Source organism: Leucopleurus acutus (assembly GCF_964270905.1).
Source record: "Leucopleurus acutus genome assembly, chromosome: 9".
Lineage (NCBI taxonomy): Eukaryota > Metazoa > Chordata > Mammalia > Artiodactyla > Delphinidae > Leucopleurus > Leucopleurus acutus.
In genome coordinates this window covers 13,209,148-13,227,804 of record NC_139144.1, presented here as the reverse complement: position 1 = coordinate 13,227,804, position 18,657 = coordinate 13,209,148, and the positions used below count along the sequence as shown (strand labels likewise).

General features: G+C 44.5%; 1 protein-coding gene across 3 annotated transcripts in view; it reads right to left on the bottom strand.

The window, feature by feature from the left end:
- The window catches only part of COA1 (cytochrome c oxidase assembly factor 1), an 89,958-nt gene that overhangs the window by 2,750 nt on the left and 68,551 nt on the right, over positions 1-18,657 (bottom strand). For 2 of the 3 annotated variants that reach the window (XM_082846057.1, XM_082846056.1), the window contains exons 3-6: positions 9,263-9,315; positions 7,189-7,288; positions 5,085-5,233; positions 330-406 (exon numbers count right to left, since the gene is read on the bottom strand). In XM_082846057.1, the coding sequence (XP_082702183.1) occupies positions 330-406; positions 5,085-5,233; positions 7,189-7,273 (311 nt within the window). In that variant the 5' untranslated portion in view covers positions 7,274-7,288; positions 9,263-9,315. The remainder of the gene's footprint in view (positions 1-329; positions 407-5,084; positions 5,234-7,188; positions 7,289-9,262; positions 9,316-18,657) is intronic. The other variant, XM_082846058.1, reaches the window with a different exon arrangement.

The following is an 18,657-nucleotide window of genomic DNA, read 5'->3' as shown; positions in this document are numbered from 1 at the left end:
TGGAACAGGACCCCATGCCTTTATTCATTTGTAATGACGGAGGCAGCAGTGTTGGAAGCTGCGACATAGCATCAAGTTATGGCAGACCTAGACCACTACAACTGTAAAGTTCTTCAAATTGAGTAGCGTGCACTGGATAAAATGTCTGGACTAAGCTTAAGAGCCCAAGTAGCGGCATGCTGTCCGAGCTGTGAAACTTCTCAAGCTTTGAAAAACTAATTCTTACTGCCACAATCACGATTTCCGTTTTCTAAAATTGAAAACGGAAATCGTTTCCATCAGAAGGTTCTCCTCCTGCTGCCTGATTCCCACCCACTTTCCCATCATACCTCTTAAAGGGGGCATCTCTGGATGAGGTGACATAGAGATAGCCCTCTGACTTGGGTCCAGAGACAGGAATCTTCAACTGGGGGTATAAAATGAGAGAGGTAAGTGTATATATAGTGCTGTCCTCTCAAGAGAGAACCTATGAAATCCAGTGATTATCCACAGAACCTGGTTGTTTTCGAACTTGAGCCTAGCTGAAGAATTCACCTTATTTTCCATCTGGCTCCCTTCAAATGCCCTGCCCCTCTCTGGATGGCCTGGTGAGGTCAATGGCAGTGCTCCTATCTGGCAAGGAGACCTTATGTGCCAAACTCAATGTTCTGAGTACTTGCAATGATGATTTTTTAAATCCACGGTTAAAAAAGAACTACCGATATATGCAACAACATGGATAAAGGTCAAAAACATGTAGAGTGAAAGAGCCTTACCCAAGAGTATATAATGCGTGATTCCATGTCTTAGACCAAACTAGGTTGGGAAAAAAATGTCTGCTGGAGCTGTGGGGATGTGAGAGGACCAACTGGGAAAAGCATGAGGCAGCTCTCAGGTGAGGGAACAGTCTACATGTAGGCAGGGGCTTGAGTTGTACAGGTGGATGCATTTGTTAAAGTTCATCAGGACAGTTAGTTAGATGTGCACCTTTCACAGAATGTAAATTTTACCTCAAGAGCTGGTTTTTTGAAAAGATGATAAACAAAATCAACAAACCTCTAGCCAGGCTCACCAAGAAATAGAGAGGACCCAGATAAAATAAGAAATGAAAGAGGAGGGATAACAACAGCTATCACAGAGATACAGAATCCTAAGAGAACACTATGAACAGTTATACGCCAACAAATTGGACAACACAGAAGAAACGGACGAGTTTCCAGAAGCATACAGCCTGCCAAGACCGAATCAAGAAGAAACAGATAATTTGAACAAACTGATCACTGCAAAAATCCCCTGCAAAGTCCAGGACCAGATGGCTTCACTGGGGAATTCTACCAAACATACAAAGTATTCTAAAAAAAACTGAAGAGGAGGGAACACCTCCAAATTCATTCTATGAGGTCACCAGCACCCAAAACCAAATAAAGACACTACCCAAAAAAGATAATTACAAGCCAATATCTCTGATGAATATAGATGCAAAAAAAAAAACCTCAACAAAATATTAGCAAACTAAATCCAACGATACATAAAAAGGATCATACACCATGATCAAGTTGGATTCATTCCAGGGTCACAAGGATGGTTGAACATACACAAATCAATCAAATGTGATACACCACATTAACAAAAAACATGATCACCACAATAGATGCAGAAAAAGCAGTTGATAAAAATTCAACAACCATTCATGATAAAACCTTTCACCAAAGTAGGTATAGAGGGAACACATCTCAACATAATGAAGACCACTTATGACAAACCCACAGCCAGCATAATACTCAACAGTAAAAAGCTGAAAGCCTTCCTGCTAAATTCAGAAACAAGACAAGGCTGCTCACTCACCACTTCTATTCGACATAGTGTTACCGCAAGTCTTTGCCACAGCAATCAGACACACACACAAAAGAAAAAGTATGTAGACTGGACGGAAAGAGGTAAAACTGTCACTATTTGCAGATGACCTGATACTCTACATAGAGAACCTAAAACCACCACACAAAAACTATTAGGAGTAATAAATGAATTCAGCAAGGTAGCAGGATACAAGGTTAATTTGTAGACATCTGTTGCATTTCTTTACACTATTAATGATATATCAGAAAGTAAAACAGTCCCATTTAAAATCGCTTCAAAAAACATAAAATACTCTAGGAGTAAACTTAACCAAGGGGGTGAAACACCTATATGCTGACAACTATAAAATCCTGATAAAGGAAACTGAAGAGGAGTCAAAGAAATGGAAAAATATCCCGCACTCTTGGATTGGAAAAATATTGTTAAAATGACCACGCTACCCAAAGCAATCTACAGGTTTCGTGCAACCCCTATCAAATTACCCATGACATTTTCCACAAACTAGAATCATCCTAACATTTATATGGAACCACAAAAGACCCAGAATTGCCAAAGCAACCCTGAGAAAAATGAACAAAGCTGGAGGTGTAACACTTCCAGACTTCAGGCCATACTACAAAGCCTCAAAACACCATGGTATTGGCACCAAAAGAAAAAGATAAATCAATGGAACAGAATAGAGAGCCCAGAAATAAACTCACACACCTATGGTCAATTAATCTACAACAAAGGAGGCAAGAATATACTACAGAGAAAAGACAGTCTCTTCAACAAGTGGTGCTGGGAAAGCTGGACAGCTACATGTAAATAAATGATATTAGAGCATTCCCTCACACTATATACAAAAATAAAATCAAAATGATTTAAAGACCTAAATATAAGACATGATACCATAAAGTACCTAGAAGAGAACATAGGCAAAACATTCCTTGACATAAATTGTAGCAATATTTTCTTAGATCAGTCTCCCAAGGCAAAAGAAATAAAAGTTAAAATAAACAAATGGGACCTAATCAAACTTAAAAGCCTGTACACAGCAAAGGAAACCATCAACAAAACAAAAGGATAACCTACGGAATGGGAGAAAATATTTGCAAACGATGCAACCGACGAGGGGTTAATACCCAAAATACACAAACAGCTCATACAACTCAATAGCAAAAAAACGAACAACCCAATCAAAAAATGAGCAGAAGACCTATATAGACATTTTTCCAAAGAAGACCTACAGATGGCCAACAAGCATATGAAAAGATGCTCAATATTGCTAATTATTAGAGAAATACAAATCAAAACCACAATGAGGTATCACACCAGTCAGAATGCTATCATCAAAAAACCTACAAATAAATGCTAGAAAGGGTATGGGGAAAAACGAACTCTTCTACACTGTAGCTGGGAATGTAAATTGGTGCAGCCACTATGGAGAACAGTGTGGAGGTTCCTTAAAAAACTAAAAATAGAGCTACTATATGATCCAGCAATACCACTCCGGGGTATATATATGGAAAAAACAAAAACTGTAATTCAAACAGATACATGCAGCCCAATGTTCATAGCAGCACTATTTATAATAGCCAAGACATGGAAACAACTCAAGGGCCCATCAGTAGACAACTGGCTTAAGAAGATGTATGTATGTATACACACACACACAAAACACACAATGGACTATTACTCAGCTATGAAAAAGAATGAAATATTTCCATTTGCAGCAACATGGATGGACCTAGAGAATATTATGCTTAGTGAAATAAGTCATAGAAAGACAAACACTATACAATATCACTTATATGAGGAATCTAAAAAATAATAAAAATGAATTTATTTACTCACAGACATAGAAAACAAATTTATGGTTGGTTACCAAAGGGGAAGGGGTAAATTAGGAGTATGGGATTAACAGATACATACTACTATATATAAAATAGATAAGCAACAAGGATTTACTGTATAGCACAAGGAACTATATTCAATATCTTGTAATAACCTATAATGTAATATAATCTGCAAGAACAAACAACTGAATCACTATACATCAATTAAATTTTTTTAAAAAATCATCAATTATCCTTATCAGAATACTTGAGCACGAATTGCTTTTGTAGTTAGGGGGAAAATATCTCTAATAAAACTATTTCCATTAAAAATAATAAAAACTGGGCTTCCCTGGTGGCGCAGTGGTTGAGAGTCCGCCTGCCGATGCAGGGGACACGGGTTCGTGCCCCGGTCTGGGAAGATCCCACATGCCGCGGAGCGGCTGGGCCCGTGAGCCGTGGCCGCTGAGCCTGCGCGTCCGGAGCCTGTGCTCCGCAACGGGAGGGGCCACAATAGTGAGAGGCCCGCGTACCGCAAAAAAAAAAAAAATAATAAAAACAACAACAAAAAATAAACTAGGTCAGATCAGCTCACTCTTGTCCTCCAAATATTTCAGGGCTTCTGCTTGTCACAATTAAGTGCACACACCTCACAAGACAATGTCACAGCCCTCTGGTTGCCTCAGCCCGTTCTCCCTGCCCACACCCTCCCCGGGCAGCTGCACCTCTGCTGAGGACACACTGGCAGGGAGCACAGCGATGTGCCTTCGTGTACAAGCTGCTCGGCGTGGCCTTCCCTGTCATCACAACAACCTCCCAGGCCACTAACCTCTCCCTCCTAGGCCTCTACTAAGGCATTTGCTTCACCCTGTCTTATGCTGGAATTTTAAACTATAAACTCCCTGAAAGCCTTCTGCATCTCTCTATTCCCCACACAACTGAGAATCATTCCTCCAACTCAAAACATATTAAACAGAAGAAAAAAACCCTTCTTATATTCAGTTGAGTTTTATCAGTTGAACTATAAAAGAAGATAAGATACAGCTGAAAAAATGGACTGGCATTCCATGGAAGCAATGTAAATAAGCTGTAACACTAGAGTTTAGGTGTATTTCAAGTTCAAAGCTGAAATACTGGCAAACCGCCAATGATCATTTCTCTACAACCTTCCGTTCAAGATGGCGACCTGAGCACAAACAGGGCTTTCCGTGCCACATCAATTCCCCAGAAAGGAAAAAATCTACATGAAAATAAATTAATCCATAAGGCTTTTTTAAACGGTGCTGGGTACCACCTAGCGGCAGTTGTACGTAGCAGATTTCCCCATCCCACATCTTTCTCCAGCTTCCTCCAAGACTCCTTCCGGAGGACGGCAGCCCCTCCTCAGCTCAGTAGGCACCCGGCCTGCAGTTCGCAGGGGGAGCACGTTACCTTTGCATCAGCAATGTCCACAAAGTTGTACTTGTCGGTGAGTCGGAGATAGTGAACGTTGAGAGGAGTGCCCAGAGCTTCCAGGGCCTCAGGGTGGCTGTGCAGATGCTCCAACGCCAACTGGTAGTAGGAAGCCCTGGAAAAAGTTTCTAAGTGGGAAAGAAAAAGGTTACTTTTTTTTTTTTTAATTGAACTTGGTCAGGTATACTCCCCCTAGAAAGGGAGATGATGTAATTCATGTACAACATGGAAACAGAAACGTGAAATTTATGGGTGGAATTATCATTAGGGACCATCTACCCTGAACTGTCCATTTTAGAGACTCCAAAACCAAAACAGGAAGTCGGCATCTGCAGCGATGTGGCAGATGACCTTGAGCAAGGTACTGGACCCTTCTGTGCCTCAATTTCTTCACCTCTTATTTCCTCACCTCATTTGTTGCCTCTCTTCACCTAAGGGGTCTGATCAGATCGTCTCTAACTTTCCTTTCAGTTCTAAGTCCTCTGGTTCCATGACTTGCTCAAAGTGGTACAGCTAATCCGAGGCAGAGCTGGGGCCAGAACCTACGACTAAACGCTAACTTGTCAAGTTTATAGATGTATGCCAACATTTCATGCAGATAAAGCTTACAAACTGCTCTCAGCCTCAGGTATCCTTGGCCCAAAGGCTACTAGGAACTCCAGGAAGCACCTCCCTGAAAATGCAAGGTGGGGCAAGCCGCCCCAAGGAGAGAGCGAAGGACGGTGAGCTTCCCAAGTAAGGTTTTGTGTTTGGCAACAAGACAGACTTCCCTCTGTAGGCCCAGCCACAGTAATGGACTGGAAAGGCGGCTTGAGCCTGCAGAGGCCAAGGAGAATGCCCCTCCAGTGCCGCTTCCCTGGAGAGGGGATGCTGCAGGCATGAACAAGGTACCAGCCCTGAGGAGAAGCAGAGGCTGGGTCCAGACAGTTCATCTTCACTGAGCGATTTCTCAGCATCCCACAAGTTGTGAGATTAATGTTTACAACATCCTCGCATACAGGCACTAATATTACCCCTCGTCACATGGATAACTGAGGCCCAGGAAGAAGCCAGACCCCCCCCCCCCCCCAATAAGGCCACACAGCTAGTCTAGAGCCGGAGTTGGCTGCAGAGCCCACTGGACTATCGCTGTCAGCCGACCCCAGCCTCCTAAAGGGGAAGGGCTGCCAGGCCCCTGACCCTAAAGTGTACTCATTCCCGTCAGGTCCTGCCTCTGTCCCTCTGGCAGAGGGGAGGGGCTGCTGAGTTGTTCCGGTCTGAATTATCCCTGGGAATGCTCCTCTCCCGCAGCCACCAGACTCGCAGGCCTCTGGGCCCGCCCTGAAGGAAGGTGGGGAAGAGCGGGCTGCGGGTGATCCTCACATCCTGGCAGGAAGTAACAGGCTGCGGAGTCAGGGTGAGAAGCCAAGCTGGGCGGGCATAAAAGATCTTCAAAGAAAGTCAGTCTGGAGAAAACTACTGCTGCTGCTTCGCAACCAGCAGCGTGGAAATGCCCTTCAATGCCTCGGCTGCTCACAAGAAGGCCGCTCACAATAATCGCGGCCTGTCTTTACAAGTTCTAATGTGGGTGCAGAGGGTGGAAGCTGCATCTGCCAGGATTTTGCCAGCCTGGACACCGCTTTTATTTTCTGCTCTTGCCAGAGTCCGCTGCGCAAGGTCCCGTCCTCCAGTAAATCAACAGCAGAGAATGGCAAGGCAAACAGGCCGAGGACACTTGAGAAAGAGCCAGTTCTCCACACCTGTGAACCATCCGGTGCCCCCCTCCCTCTGTTCTTTCTCTGATCTCAGAAATCTTGATGGATCTACTGCATGTGCACTGGAGTGAAAGCCCATCTTGCTTTTCTGAGGCTTCTTATGCAAATGGGTCCTATTCCTTTGATTTGTTCTTGTGGCTCCTGGGAAAACTGGGATTACAGGATAAGAAGGAAGCTACAGCCAATGGAATGGCTTACTGGCTTCTAAAAATAGTCCTTTCCTTCTTTCTCTAACCTGCTGAAAGCATCTGAAGTATTTCCTTTGATGGAGGAACGGGGAGAGACAACTAGGAGGCGGCCCTGCCTCGGGCGCTTCATCGGATACTTACTCTGTATCAGGTAGTACAAAAGGGCGCAGCCCCCGCTAGCTGCCACGCCGGTAAAAAAGAGCTGTTTCCCCAGAGGCACTGACATCCTGCTTCCTAGAGACTGAAAAACAAAAGATGTGAATTTATGGTTAGATTCAGGTTCATGCCAAGCGCCGCTGCCTAGATTGGACCCCACAGGGAAAGGAAAGCTAAGGAGGAAGCCAGCGAGGAGGCGAGGCCGCCTTCCCTTTCAGAAGGCCAGGGCCGGTTCTGGAGCCCAGGCCAAAGTGCCCTTCCAAGGGTGGCCCGCATCCAGGACCCAGGCCACGGGGGCAAGGGCTGAGCACAGAGCCGGCATTCAGCCCTGCTGTCCTGAGGGACAGAACACAGCCTGCGTGCCAAGTCCCGCACAGCCAGGAAGTACAACCACTTTGTCTCACGCCGTCTGGTAAACAGGAAGCTTACCCTTTTGTTGCAATAGCTGGGCTTGTAAGCCTCCGAATGGGCCAGGGTGGTCTCTGGCTGCTTTCTTTCATATTCTGAAAAACGCCCCCCCCACCCCCCGGATGAGGACACGGTGGTCCTGACTTTCAGGCTTAATGAAGAGATGGACAGGAAGGAGACAGCTCAGCAAATTCAGGGCACCCAGCCCAGCCGGCCTGAACTCCCATCCCCTGAAGGCCAAGTGGGACTAGAAGCAGCACGTGGGTCTCGGGGGCACCAATTATTCTCCTTCCTGGTGGCCTTTTAACCACCGCTCACACCCAGGCCTTTCTGGAAAGTGTCTGATACCTGGCCATAAAGCAGAGGAGGACACCGGCTTAGATGAGTCACAGTTCAAAGGTGCGCACGGCCAAGACAAATCACATAAACGAGCAGCCCCTGAGAAGTGCCGACAGGCAGCTTCAACCCGGCTTCAAGAGGCCTTTTATAGAAAACTGCCTGAATTCTAAATGTTGACAGCCAATTAAAAAAAGAAAAGACCTAACAGAATACGCCTGTGAGTCAGGTTCTCTGTGGGCTTCCAGTTGGCTCTGACCACACAGGCTGCGTCGGGGCATCCTCGCCCTATAAGGTAATTCCTCTGCCCTCTGTGCTGACATTTCTCAAAAAAATAAAAAAAAAAAAAGATTTGGGGCAGAGATGGAAACTCCAGGTTTACATAAAGGAAAAGATAAACCGTAAGTATGTACGTCCCCATTTGCATATTTAACCTTAGATTGTATGTGCTTCTCTAGAAAACAAAGCCTTGGATGTGACCTAAAGGGGTGCGCAGTGCAGAACCAGGGATACTGCTAATGCCTCCGCTGGCTGATCCGAGTCCAGGTAAACACATTCTCACCATCTGCTTCTCCACTTTCCAGAACACGGAGAGTAAGAACACGCCTGTCATTTCTGACACCTGAAGGTGAGTGAATCCTGAAGGGAAGAAGGCCTGTTGGAGGAAGTTCCTCATGTGGATACTCCTTCTGGGAACTGATCATTAAACACACCCTCTGACAGGGCTGAAGTTGACCAGTTCTACACAGAAATATCATCAAATCCAGGGTTTAGATAAATCGAATTAAGGAGGGTGAAGTTTCAGATCATCCCTGTATTATTTACTTATATACTGTTTTGTTCAACTAAGAAGAAGGTGCCGAACCCCCAAATCAATGTTCTCCAGCTGCTGTGGAAGTTTCGGCTGTGCTGCAGACTAGGTAAGAGTATTTCTCAAAGTTGAGGGTCAAGTCAATTGCAGTGATGTGATCTGGGAAGAGCCATTCAGTCTCATAAGAAAAACGAGCAGAGCATCTCCAAAGAATGCATTAGTCAGATCTTGCTTAACCTGAAGGAGAGCTCAGCAGGGTGGGGCAGCGAGCAGGAGTTCCGCACGGCTGCAGCTGCCAAAGCGAGCATGAGAGACGAGGGAAAAGTCATCCTACACAGCTCAGCGACGAGCCACCCCATCCCCTCACGTGGCCTTGCAGCCACAGGTCAGCACTGAAGACCAGGTGAACCCACAACTATCTGGGGAGCGACGTTCATCTACTGTCTAACCTGAGCACACCCCGGAGGCTTCCAATGGGGAACTTGGCCCCAGGACAGCCATTACCTTTTGCCACTTTGTAGCCCAGCTTCCTTGAAAATCATCAAAGTAAAGTTGCCCTGCAATCAGACAAAAACTTTACATTAAAATCACTTTTTCAGGGACTTGCCTGGCGGCCCAGTGGTTAGGACTCCGCGCTCTCACTGCTGAGGGGCCTGGGTTCAATCCCTGGTCGGGGAACTAAGATCCCACAAGCCGCGCAGTGCAGCCAAAAAATAAATAAGTAAAATCACTTTTTCAAACCCAATTCTTTCTGGTTTCTAGTTTTACACAGCCAAGATTTCTTACCGGTCTAAGCTTCAGAGCATGCGAGAAGTTACGTTGAAGTTCTGAAAGGAGCCTTATCTATACAGGGCCCTGGCTGTTCCCCCTGACTCCTCTGCCATATGAAGAAGAAGAAACAACGCCTGCTGGTTTCCTCTCTGTGTACCGTGCACGTTTTGGTGCAGCAACCAGAAAACTGGTGTGGGCGGGAGATGGTGTGGGACCGCAGCACATATAATGGGACCAGTCCACAGACACCGACACGAGATGCTATCCATGTAAGCTGTACTCCAGTAGACTAAAACAGCATCTCAGGGTTAAGAAGAAACAACAGTATATTAAGTGCATATGTAGCCATTTATGATACTGATAATAGCTAACACTCGTATCTCTTGCTACTATGTGCCTGGTGGTATTCTAAGCGCTGCACATATAAGGGTTCACTGAATTCTCACAACAACCCCATGAAGTACAAACTACTGTTATCATCCCCATTTTACAGACCAGTAAACAGACACAGAAAGGTTAAGTAACACGCCCAGATTCACACAAATAAGTGTGTAAGTGGCAGACCTGGGATTCAGACCCAGGCAGTCCAGCTCCAGGGCTGTGCCCTCACCCACCATTACACACTGACTAAGATATATGTGATTTCAGAGACACTGAGATGTAAAGAAAGAAAAAAAATGTCTTGGCATTACAATACATTTATAACGTTCAGTGCAAAAGGCCTTGTCAGGTGTGCCTTCCCTGCTATTTTTCCAGACAAAAGCGTGGCAGGTATTCACACCTTTGCTCTTCCTTTGGCTTATCAGCAAATGGTTGTTGAGGACCTGCCCTGGGTCAGACAGATGGTGCTGGGATACAGACAATTCACACAAATTTCAACACAGACGAGGCCACGGGGCACAACCGCACAGTCAGGCACACCCACCCCTACACACACACACACACACACACACACACACACACACACACACACACACACACACACACACACACACACACACACACACACACACACACACACACACACACACACACACACACACCACCACCACCACCACCACCACTCACAGGGTAAACGGCCTAGACTCACACACTCATTAAGATGGGTTTCCAGCATTTGGAAGCTGTATAAAGTGCCTTGTTCTAATTTGCACAAAGGCGCCCACGGGCGAGCAGCCCAGTTAGTGTGCCCCCATGTGTGCACCAAGAGAGGAAGCAGCACCCAGGAAGTGGTCGGCCCTGCCTGGAGGGGATCAGCAAAGGTTTCACAGAGGAAACCGACTCAGCAGAAGGAGGTGAAGGGGTAGGAAGAGGGCTTCAGATTTGCAGAAATGACGAGCAGAGGGAGAACAGAGGGGCAGAAACGAGAGCTGCAGAAGTACGGGGAGCAGAAGGGGAGCCACAGGAAATGGGTCTAGAAATAGAGGCGGTTACTGCTCAGAAAGGCCCTCTACCCTGCGCTGCTGGGTCTAGAAATAGAGGCAGTTACTGAAAGGCCCTCTACCCTGCGCTGCTGGGTCTGCTCTGCAGGTGAGGAGCTGCAAGTGGGAGGAGAGGGGTGCGGCGCGAGCAGCCAGGTGACTTCTGCGACAACTCAGACCAGCGCAGCAAGGCTGGATCAAGAGGGTGGTTTCTTAAAATATTTAGGACCGTTCTTATGTATTTGCTAATTTGTACACCAACTTCGTCCAAAAAGGATGATGGGGCTAACAAGGACATGCATGTCAGAAGAGAAGTAAATAAATGGATGAGGAAATGAAGACAAATGGAAAATAATTTTAAGAAGAGAAACACAGCTGGGGTAAAGTCAGTGTCCCAAATTACACAGTCGCGCACCAGACATTCCCTCAAGGTGGCCACGGATTTGACACTGAGCTTCCTATCTGCTCAGCAGAAAAGGCAGCCTCAGCATCTACAAGGCCCAGAGCACCCATGGAGGAGTACCACACCTGCTAGTAACACACCAAGCCTGAGAAAGATCTCTCCCACACATGTTCAGAACGGGAACCTCTCAAGTGGCTGGCGTTACAAACAGCATCCCCAGATTTTTAAGTTCGTAACTTTCAAATGACTATTTTTATAACATTTCATAATGAAAACCACAATCACAGTCCACGAAAAAAACATAAACAGAATTTTACAAGTGTCCCAAGCAGTGAGGACTCAGTAGGAAGCTCTGCTGGGCTACCTTGACTCCGTGGAGAGGTAAGGCAGTCGTGATTGACCTGCTCTCCATTTGCCAAAGCGGGGTGAAGGGACTGGGGTGGGGGCTCAGTCTCTACTCCTGTTTAACCAGCTTCAGTTTACCTGCTCCGTCAGCTAGCTTTTGAATAGAGTGTTCAGCAGGCCCTAATCTCACAGAAAAAATTCAAAAAGGTGCTGTAAAACTAGAGATAGACTTTAGGCTACCTCTAAGAATGTGACATTTTAAAACTAAGCTTTTGATAAGAATTGGAAATATTTAAACTTGATGTGAAAATCTGCTAGAAACTTAAATTCAATTAGTCTATTACATAGCCAATTAAGAAAAGAATTTTTTTGCTTTACCGTTAACCAAGAGGAAAGGGTCGCGACCCATTTTGAAAATTAAGGGACTGGTTAGCCACAGGAAGACGGAACAAAGTACAGGCAAGGTCTCTCCAGAAAGCAGTCCTAAGTAGCTCTGCTCTGATATACGAAGGGTGACTTCAGCCTCCAAAGGCCAATGGTCTACAAACTTTTTTCAAAGTACTGAATCCCTTTCTAGAGCCAAAGGACAATCTGTTAGACAGTTGTGGGAGCTGGCACAGGGCAGGAGGGCCCTCCTGGCTGCCTCCCCTCGAGTCCCTGACCAGATGAAGGAGGTCTACAGAATATCACTAGGGCAATGAACAGAAGCTCCCCTGAGGGTTCCAGCCACAGGCAGGATCTGACCTGGGAAGGGTAGAAGCAGTACCGTGGTGCAATCTCAACCTCTGTGCACATCAGAATCACCTGAGGAGCAGCTCAGGGTCACAAAGCTATTCCACACCAGAGCTATGACATGCATCTGTCTTGATACCAGAGGCCCTGGTCTTTCCACTGAGTGACGAAACACACATTACAGACCACAGATTTCAGAACAATCAGCTTCTCATACAAGTGATTGGCGCTGTCCAAAAGCCACTCCAAAAGTTCACAGGTGCCACTGTATCCCCAAGTCATAATTTCAGGGGTCAAGACAGAACAAAGAGACATAAAATCCACTCAGAAGGAGAAGGAGAGAGAGGTCTTCCCTATTTGTTGAATGACACTGCCCACAGCTACTGCCACTCTTAAGGACTACACATCCTTCCAGCCTTTATAAAATGAAACCATGACAGGGAGGGAGGGCAGAGGAGGGGAGAGAATCAGGCTTAAGAAAACAGACATGAAAAAATTAAGGCAGTAAGAATTAAAATTAGAGTGAAAGAATAAGGAAGGAATAAAGCCAAAAAGACCAATAGAGGAAAAAACAGAATTTAAGAAGTAGGAATAGCAAAAAAGAAATAAAACAGGGCTAAACTTTAAAAGAATGAAATGTATTATATGAGATAAGGGAGACAAAAAAGGCTATTAACAAAACCCAAAAGTATAACAGCATGCAAGTAAATGTGATAAAAGATTTTTTTAAAAACTAAAAGAACATAAATGTTCTCACCAAAAATAAATAAATAAATGTTAAGGGATGGATTTGTTAACTAACTCATTAGAGCAAATCCTTTCACAGTGTTTACGTTATGTATATCAAATCACCACAGTTGTATACTTTAAATATCTTACAATTTTATTTGTCAATTATACCTCAGTAAAAATGAAAAAGAAAAAAAAAATGGTGATTATGTTAAAATGAGGCCAGTAGGGTAGAGCTCTAATCCATTATGACTAGTGTCCTCATATGAAGAGGAAGAGACGCCAGGGATGCAGGTGCACAGAGAAAACCATGGGAAGAAGGAGACCACCTGCAAGCCAAGGAGAGAGGCCTCGGAAGAAACCAACCTGCCAACACCCTGGTCTCCAACTCCCAGTCTCCAGAACTGTGAGAAAATAAATTTCTGTTGTTGAAGCCCCTTCCCCCAAATTAAAAGACTAAGAAGGTAAGCATTTAAAAACTTAAGCATAGAAACATTAGTGCCAGCTTACCAGTTTGGGCTCTGGAGTCTTAGAATAACCAAAGGCTTCTAGAGGAATAATCTGTATTCTGAATTCAGGATAATCCCAGGCAAGCACCCTGGCACGAGTCAGCTTTCCCCCTTGGTTAAGCTGAGTTAAGAATGTTGAGGGCAGGGGATGGTGGTGGGATGAATTGGAAGATTGGGATTGACATATATACACTAATATGTATAAAATAGATAACTAATAAGAACCTGCTGTATAAAAAATAAATAAAATAAAATTTAAAAAATATAGTTTAAATAAAGGCAGTTAATTGTAAAAAACAAACAAAAAAAACACCTACAAAGACACACACAAGAAAAGACAGAAAGTAGAGCCTACTTTGAACAATAACAATTTACTCAAATCTGGGAGAAATTTCCACTAATTACAGTGTGAATGAAGACAGAGACACACTCCAGTGGCCAACTGCAGCCCCGCCTCTGAAGGGTAAGAGCACAGTTGCCAGGAAGTGCATGGGAAGAGGGTGCAGCAGCCCTTCACCTCTCTCCACCCCTAGCCCAAAGTTTCTGGGTTTGTAGCAATCAGGAAACAGGCAGCCAGCCCCAGAGTGGGTGAGTCCTGACAGCCACTCTCCCTACCCCATCCGGAAGTTCTTTTTCTATATCCATTCCGAGACTACAATCCTTATCAGTACAACCCCACAGTAAGTAGACACAGGACTGGCAGTGGCAACAATTCACTCCAAGAAATAAAATAATATGGAAAAGAGCATTGATCTAGACACATAATTAGTTACTGAAAGACACTGCCTGTAAGAACCAAGTACAACAGGAATAAAGAGACATCATGCTAAGAAGGAAATGGGAAAAACTCAGATAAGGAGATTTCAAGGAAACCTGAAAGTGCAACAGCAGACCTGCCATTAGCATTGGAGAAAAACAGCAGAATTAACATGGCAGAAAAGCTGAATTCATAATGAGGAAGTTACATTCAAGACGTTTTCCCATAATGTGGAATGAAAGAGCAAAAATAGAGAAAATGACAAATGCCAATTTTACAGAATTAAGATCTACCAAACCTGATCACTGTAATAGCTATTAAATGGAAGAAGAGACAAAACAAAACTATACTAGAAGAAAACTTGACAGAGTTGAAAAACTCTGCACACACACCGTGTTCCAGGTCCATTTGCCATCCCTCACTGGCAAAAACTTTACATGAAAAAAAATTTTAAAAAAAAGAAGAATCCAGTGCCCTAAAAAGGTATACCCATAAAGGACAATGAATTCCCAAAGACAATGGAATAGTAACAATAAACTCCTGAGAAGCACAGAATGTGATCCAGAAACACTGTAACCGGGAATTCCCTGGCGGTCCAGTGGTTAGGAGTTGGTGCTTTCACTGCCGAGGACCAGGGTTCGATCCCTGGTCGGGGAACTAAGATCCCTCAAGCCCCCTCCCCACCCCCCCCCCAAAAAAAAAACCAAAACAACTCTATAACCAATCAAACTGTGTGAAGACAGAGGAAGGCATTATAAATTTGGAAAGAACTCAGGTATTATAATCTACAGAGCCTTCCTGAAACATTAGTTAAGATATACTACATTTCATCAAAAGATAAATCCAGGGCTTCCCTGGTGGCGCAATAGTTGAGAGTCCGCCTGCCGATGCAGGGGACACGGGTTCGTGCCCCGGTCTGGGAAGATCCCACCCACATGCTGCAGAGCGGCTAGATCCGTGAGCTGTGGCCGCTGAGCCTGCGCATCCGGAGCCTGTGCTCCGCAACGGGAGAGGCCACAACAGTGAGAGGCCCGCGTACCACAAAAAAAAAAAAAAACCTGAAGGATTTAAACTCTCATATTGTGGTAGGTAGGTTCCCAATTTGTCCCTCAGTGAACCACACCTCCTGGTGTTTACACCCTCTCACATGAACCTGGGCTGGCACTAGGACTCATTTCAGCCAAAAGAATGAGGCCAAACTGATGCTGTGGCAGTTCCATGCCTCAGCTTGAAGGAGGCCTGGCCTTCCACTAGCACTCTTGGGAGTTCCAAGCTGTCATCTAAGAAGTGTGGTTACCCTGCCCTGCTATAGAGATCACATAAAAAGAGTAAGTGAAAAGGCCACTTGGTAAGGGAGAGGGCTGAGACTAGATGATAGCATAGATAGTAGATAGACACACATGCCCCACGGTTCCAAGATCCCAGTTGAGCCCAGCCATCCTTCATGGACATTCCAGTCTAACTGAGCCACCACATGACTACAGTACCAGCAGAGTAACCATGGAACAGAAGAACCATGCAGCTGTTGCAACCATACATCATGAGACTTAACAAAATGGTTCTAAGTTTAAAGCCACTAAGTTTTGAGATGGTGTGTTAGGCAGCAACAGAAAACCAAAACATCTTTTAAAAGCTTTTCTAGGGACTCACCTGATGGCCCAGTGGTTAAGAATCCGCCTGCCAATGCAGGGAACAGGGGTTCAAGCCCTGGTCTAGGAAGACCCCACATGCTGCGGAGCAACTAAGCCCGTGTGCCACAACTACTGAGCCTGCACGCCACAACTCCTGAAGCCCGGGCACCTAGAGCCCGTGCTCCGCAGCAAGAGAAGCCACTGCAACGAGAAGCCCGCACACCGCAACGAAGGGTAGCCCCCGCTCGCTGCAACTAGAGATGGCCCGCGTGCAGCAACGAAGACCCAACGCAGCCAAAAATAAATAAATAAATAAATAAAAAGCTTTTCTGAAAGGATTTTTTTAAAAAAACAACTCCTTCAAATACATGTCACTTTAAGAGCGAAAGTTTAAAAAGCAATGCAAGTCTTAATAATGGAAGGCGCGGCCCATTCATACAAGAGCAAAGCAGAGTGGGGACATTCAAAGAGCAGAATGCAAGGCAAAAGGCATTAATTGGGATGAAAATAGACAAAAATACAATAGTTACAAACATTAACGGGCAAACAACATAACACTAAAATATACAGCTAAAAACAACTAAAGAAAACATTTAAAAAATTGGAAACCACCACAGTAGGAGACCAACATATCATTTTCCATCTTTTACAAATCCAGTCAACAAAAAGCAATCAACAACAGGGAATCTGCATAATTTTTTTAACCTTGCAAGATTCAACGTGTGTGTGTGTGTGTGTGTGTGTATGCATGTATACGTATTTGAACACAGTGAGATTTTCCAGTGTCTAACAGGCAGCATTCATCCCATAAGGCTTTGTAAGGCTTTGTTTCTCCTGTTCTCACCACCCAATACTGTGACTACTTCCTGGAGAATAAATCTGTACAACTCTTGAGAGGGTAAAGCAAGTGTAGATCAGTAATTATGTATCTTAAACCAATTAATCTGAACCACTGTGGAAATTCATCTCATACTACTACAAGTGGCTATTATCCTTAATTTTGAAGATTAAAATGGTAATTTTTTTTTTTTTTTTTTTTGCGGTACACGGGCCTCGCACTGCTGTGGCCTCTCCCGTTGCGGAGCAAGGCTCCGGACGCGCAGGCTCAGCGGCCATGGCTCACGGGCCCAGCCGCTCCGCAGCATGTGGGATCTTCCCAGACTGGTGCACGAACCCGTGTCCCCTGAATCGGCAGGCGGACCCTCAACCACTGCACCACCAGGGAAGCCCTAAAATGGTAACATTTTGACAGAGTTTTAAATAAGATGGGAGAACATAAATCAGCTTAATGCCATTTTCAGTAAGACTAAAACAAACTAGAAACGTTAACAGTTGTTATCCATTCATTCAACAAATATTTGTCAACTGCATCCAAAATACCAGGCACCATGTTGTGCACTGGAAATACAGAAGAGAACAAGACAGTTAGTTGTTCATGGATTTTACACTGTAGTGGGAGGAGACAAACAATAAGACTGTTTTAGTTAGTGATAAATACTTTGGGAAAAATAGAGTGTTCAGAGACTGAGAAGACAAGCCACAGACTAGGAGAAAATATTTGCAAAAGACGTATCTGATAAAGGACTTTTATCCAAAATATACAAAGAACACATAAAACTCAATAAGAACACAATAAGAAAATGAATCACCTAATTAAAAATGGGCAAAAAGTGTGAACAAACAGTTCAACAAAGACATAAAGATGACATAAGCAAATGACAAGATACTCAATGTCAAATGTTATTCGGAAATTACAAATTAAAACAACAATGAGATACCATTAGGCACCTATCAGAACTGCTAAAATCCAAAACACTGACAACACTAAATGCTGGATGTGGAGCAACCACTGCCGGTGGGAGTGTACGTCCACTCTGGAGGGCGATTTTGCAGTTGCTTACAAAACTAACCTACTCACCTACTTACATACATACATACATACATGTGGCATGCTAGAACGTGAAAGGGGGAAAGATCAGTTTTAGCTGCGGAGTGAGGGAAGGCCTCTCTGCCAAGATCTGAGTTGAGACTGAAGGCGTAATCTGAAAACCCAGGGAAGGGCAAGTAAACCAGGCTAAGGCCCTAAAGCAGCCAGCGGCTTGGTCTGTTCAAGCAGCAGAAAGCAGGCTAGTGTGGTAAATGAGGGCAGGCAGGGTCTTCACCACACAGATCTTTACAGGGTATGGTGCTGAGTTTGAATTTAATTCCAGGTATAAGGAGAAACTGCTGAAGATTTCAATCAGGGGATGACATGCTCTGGCTTGGTTTTTTGTTTGGGTTTTTTTTTTTTTTGGTTTCTCTAGAAAGGGCAAGAAGGAAGCAGGAAGTCCAGTTAAAAGTCTTCTGTGGTAGTCCACACCAAAGGTGATGGCAGCTGGACTAGCTGGTAGCAGTGGAGATGCAAAGAAGTGAACAGATGTCCGATATGAAGCACAATAACAAGGCTGCAGGACACGGCACGTAGCAGAGTGATTTCACAGAATTTATCATTATCCTTAAACCTCCTCACAAATATTTTGAGCATTCTAAACTACAATGCAGTTAGAATTCAGAAATGATACAAGAGTCTTGTAGAATAAGCTTTAAATAGTAAACTAGGAT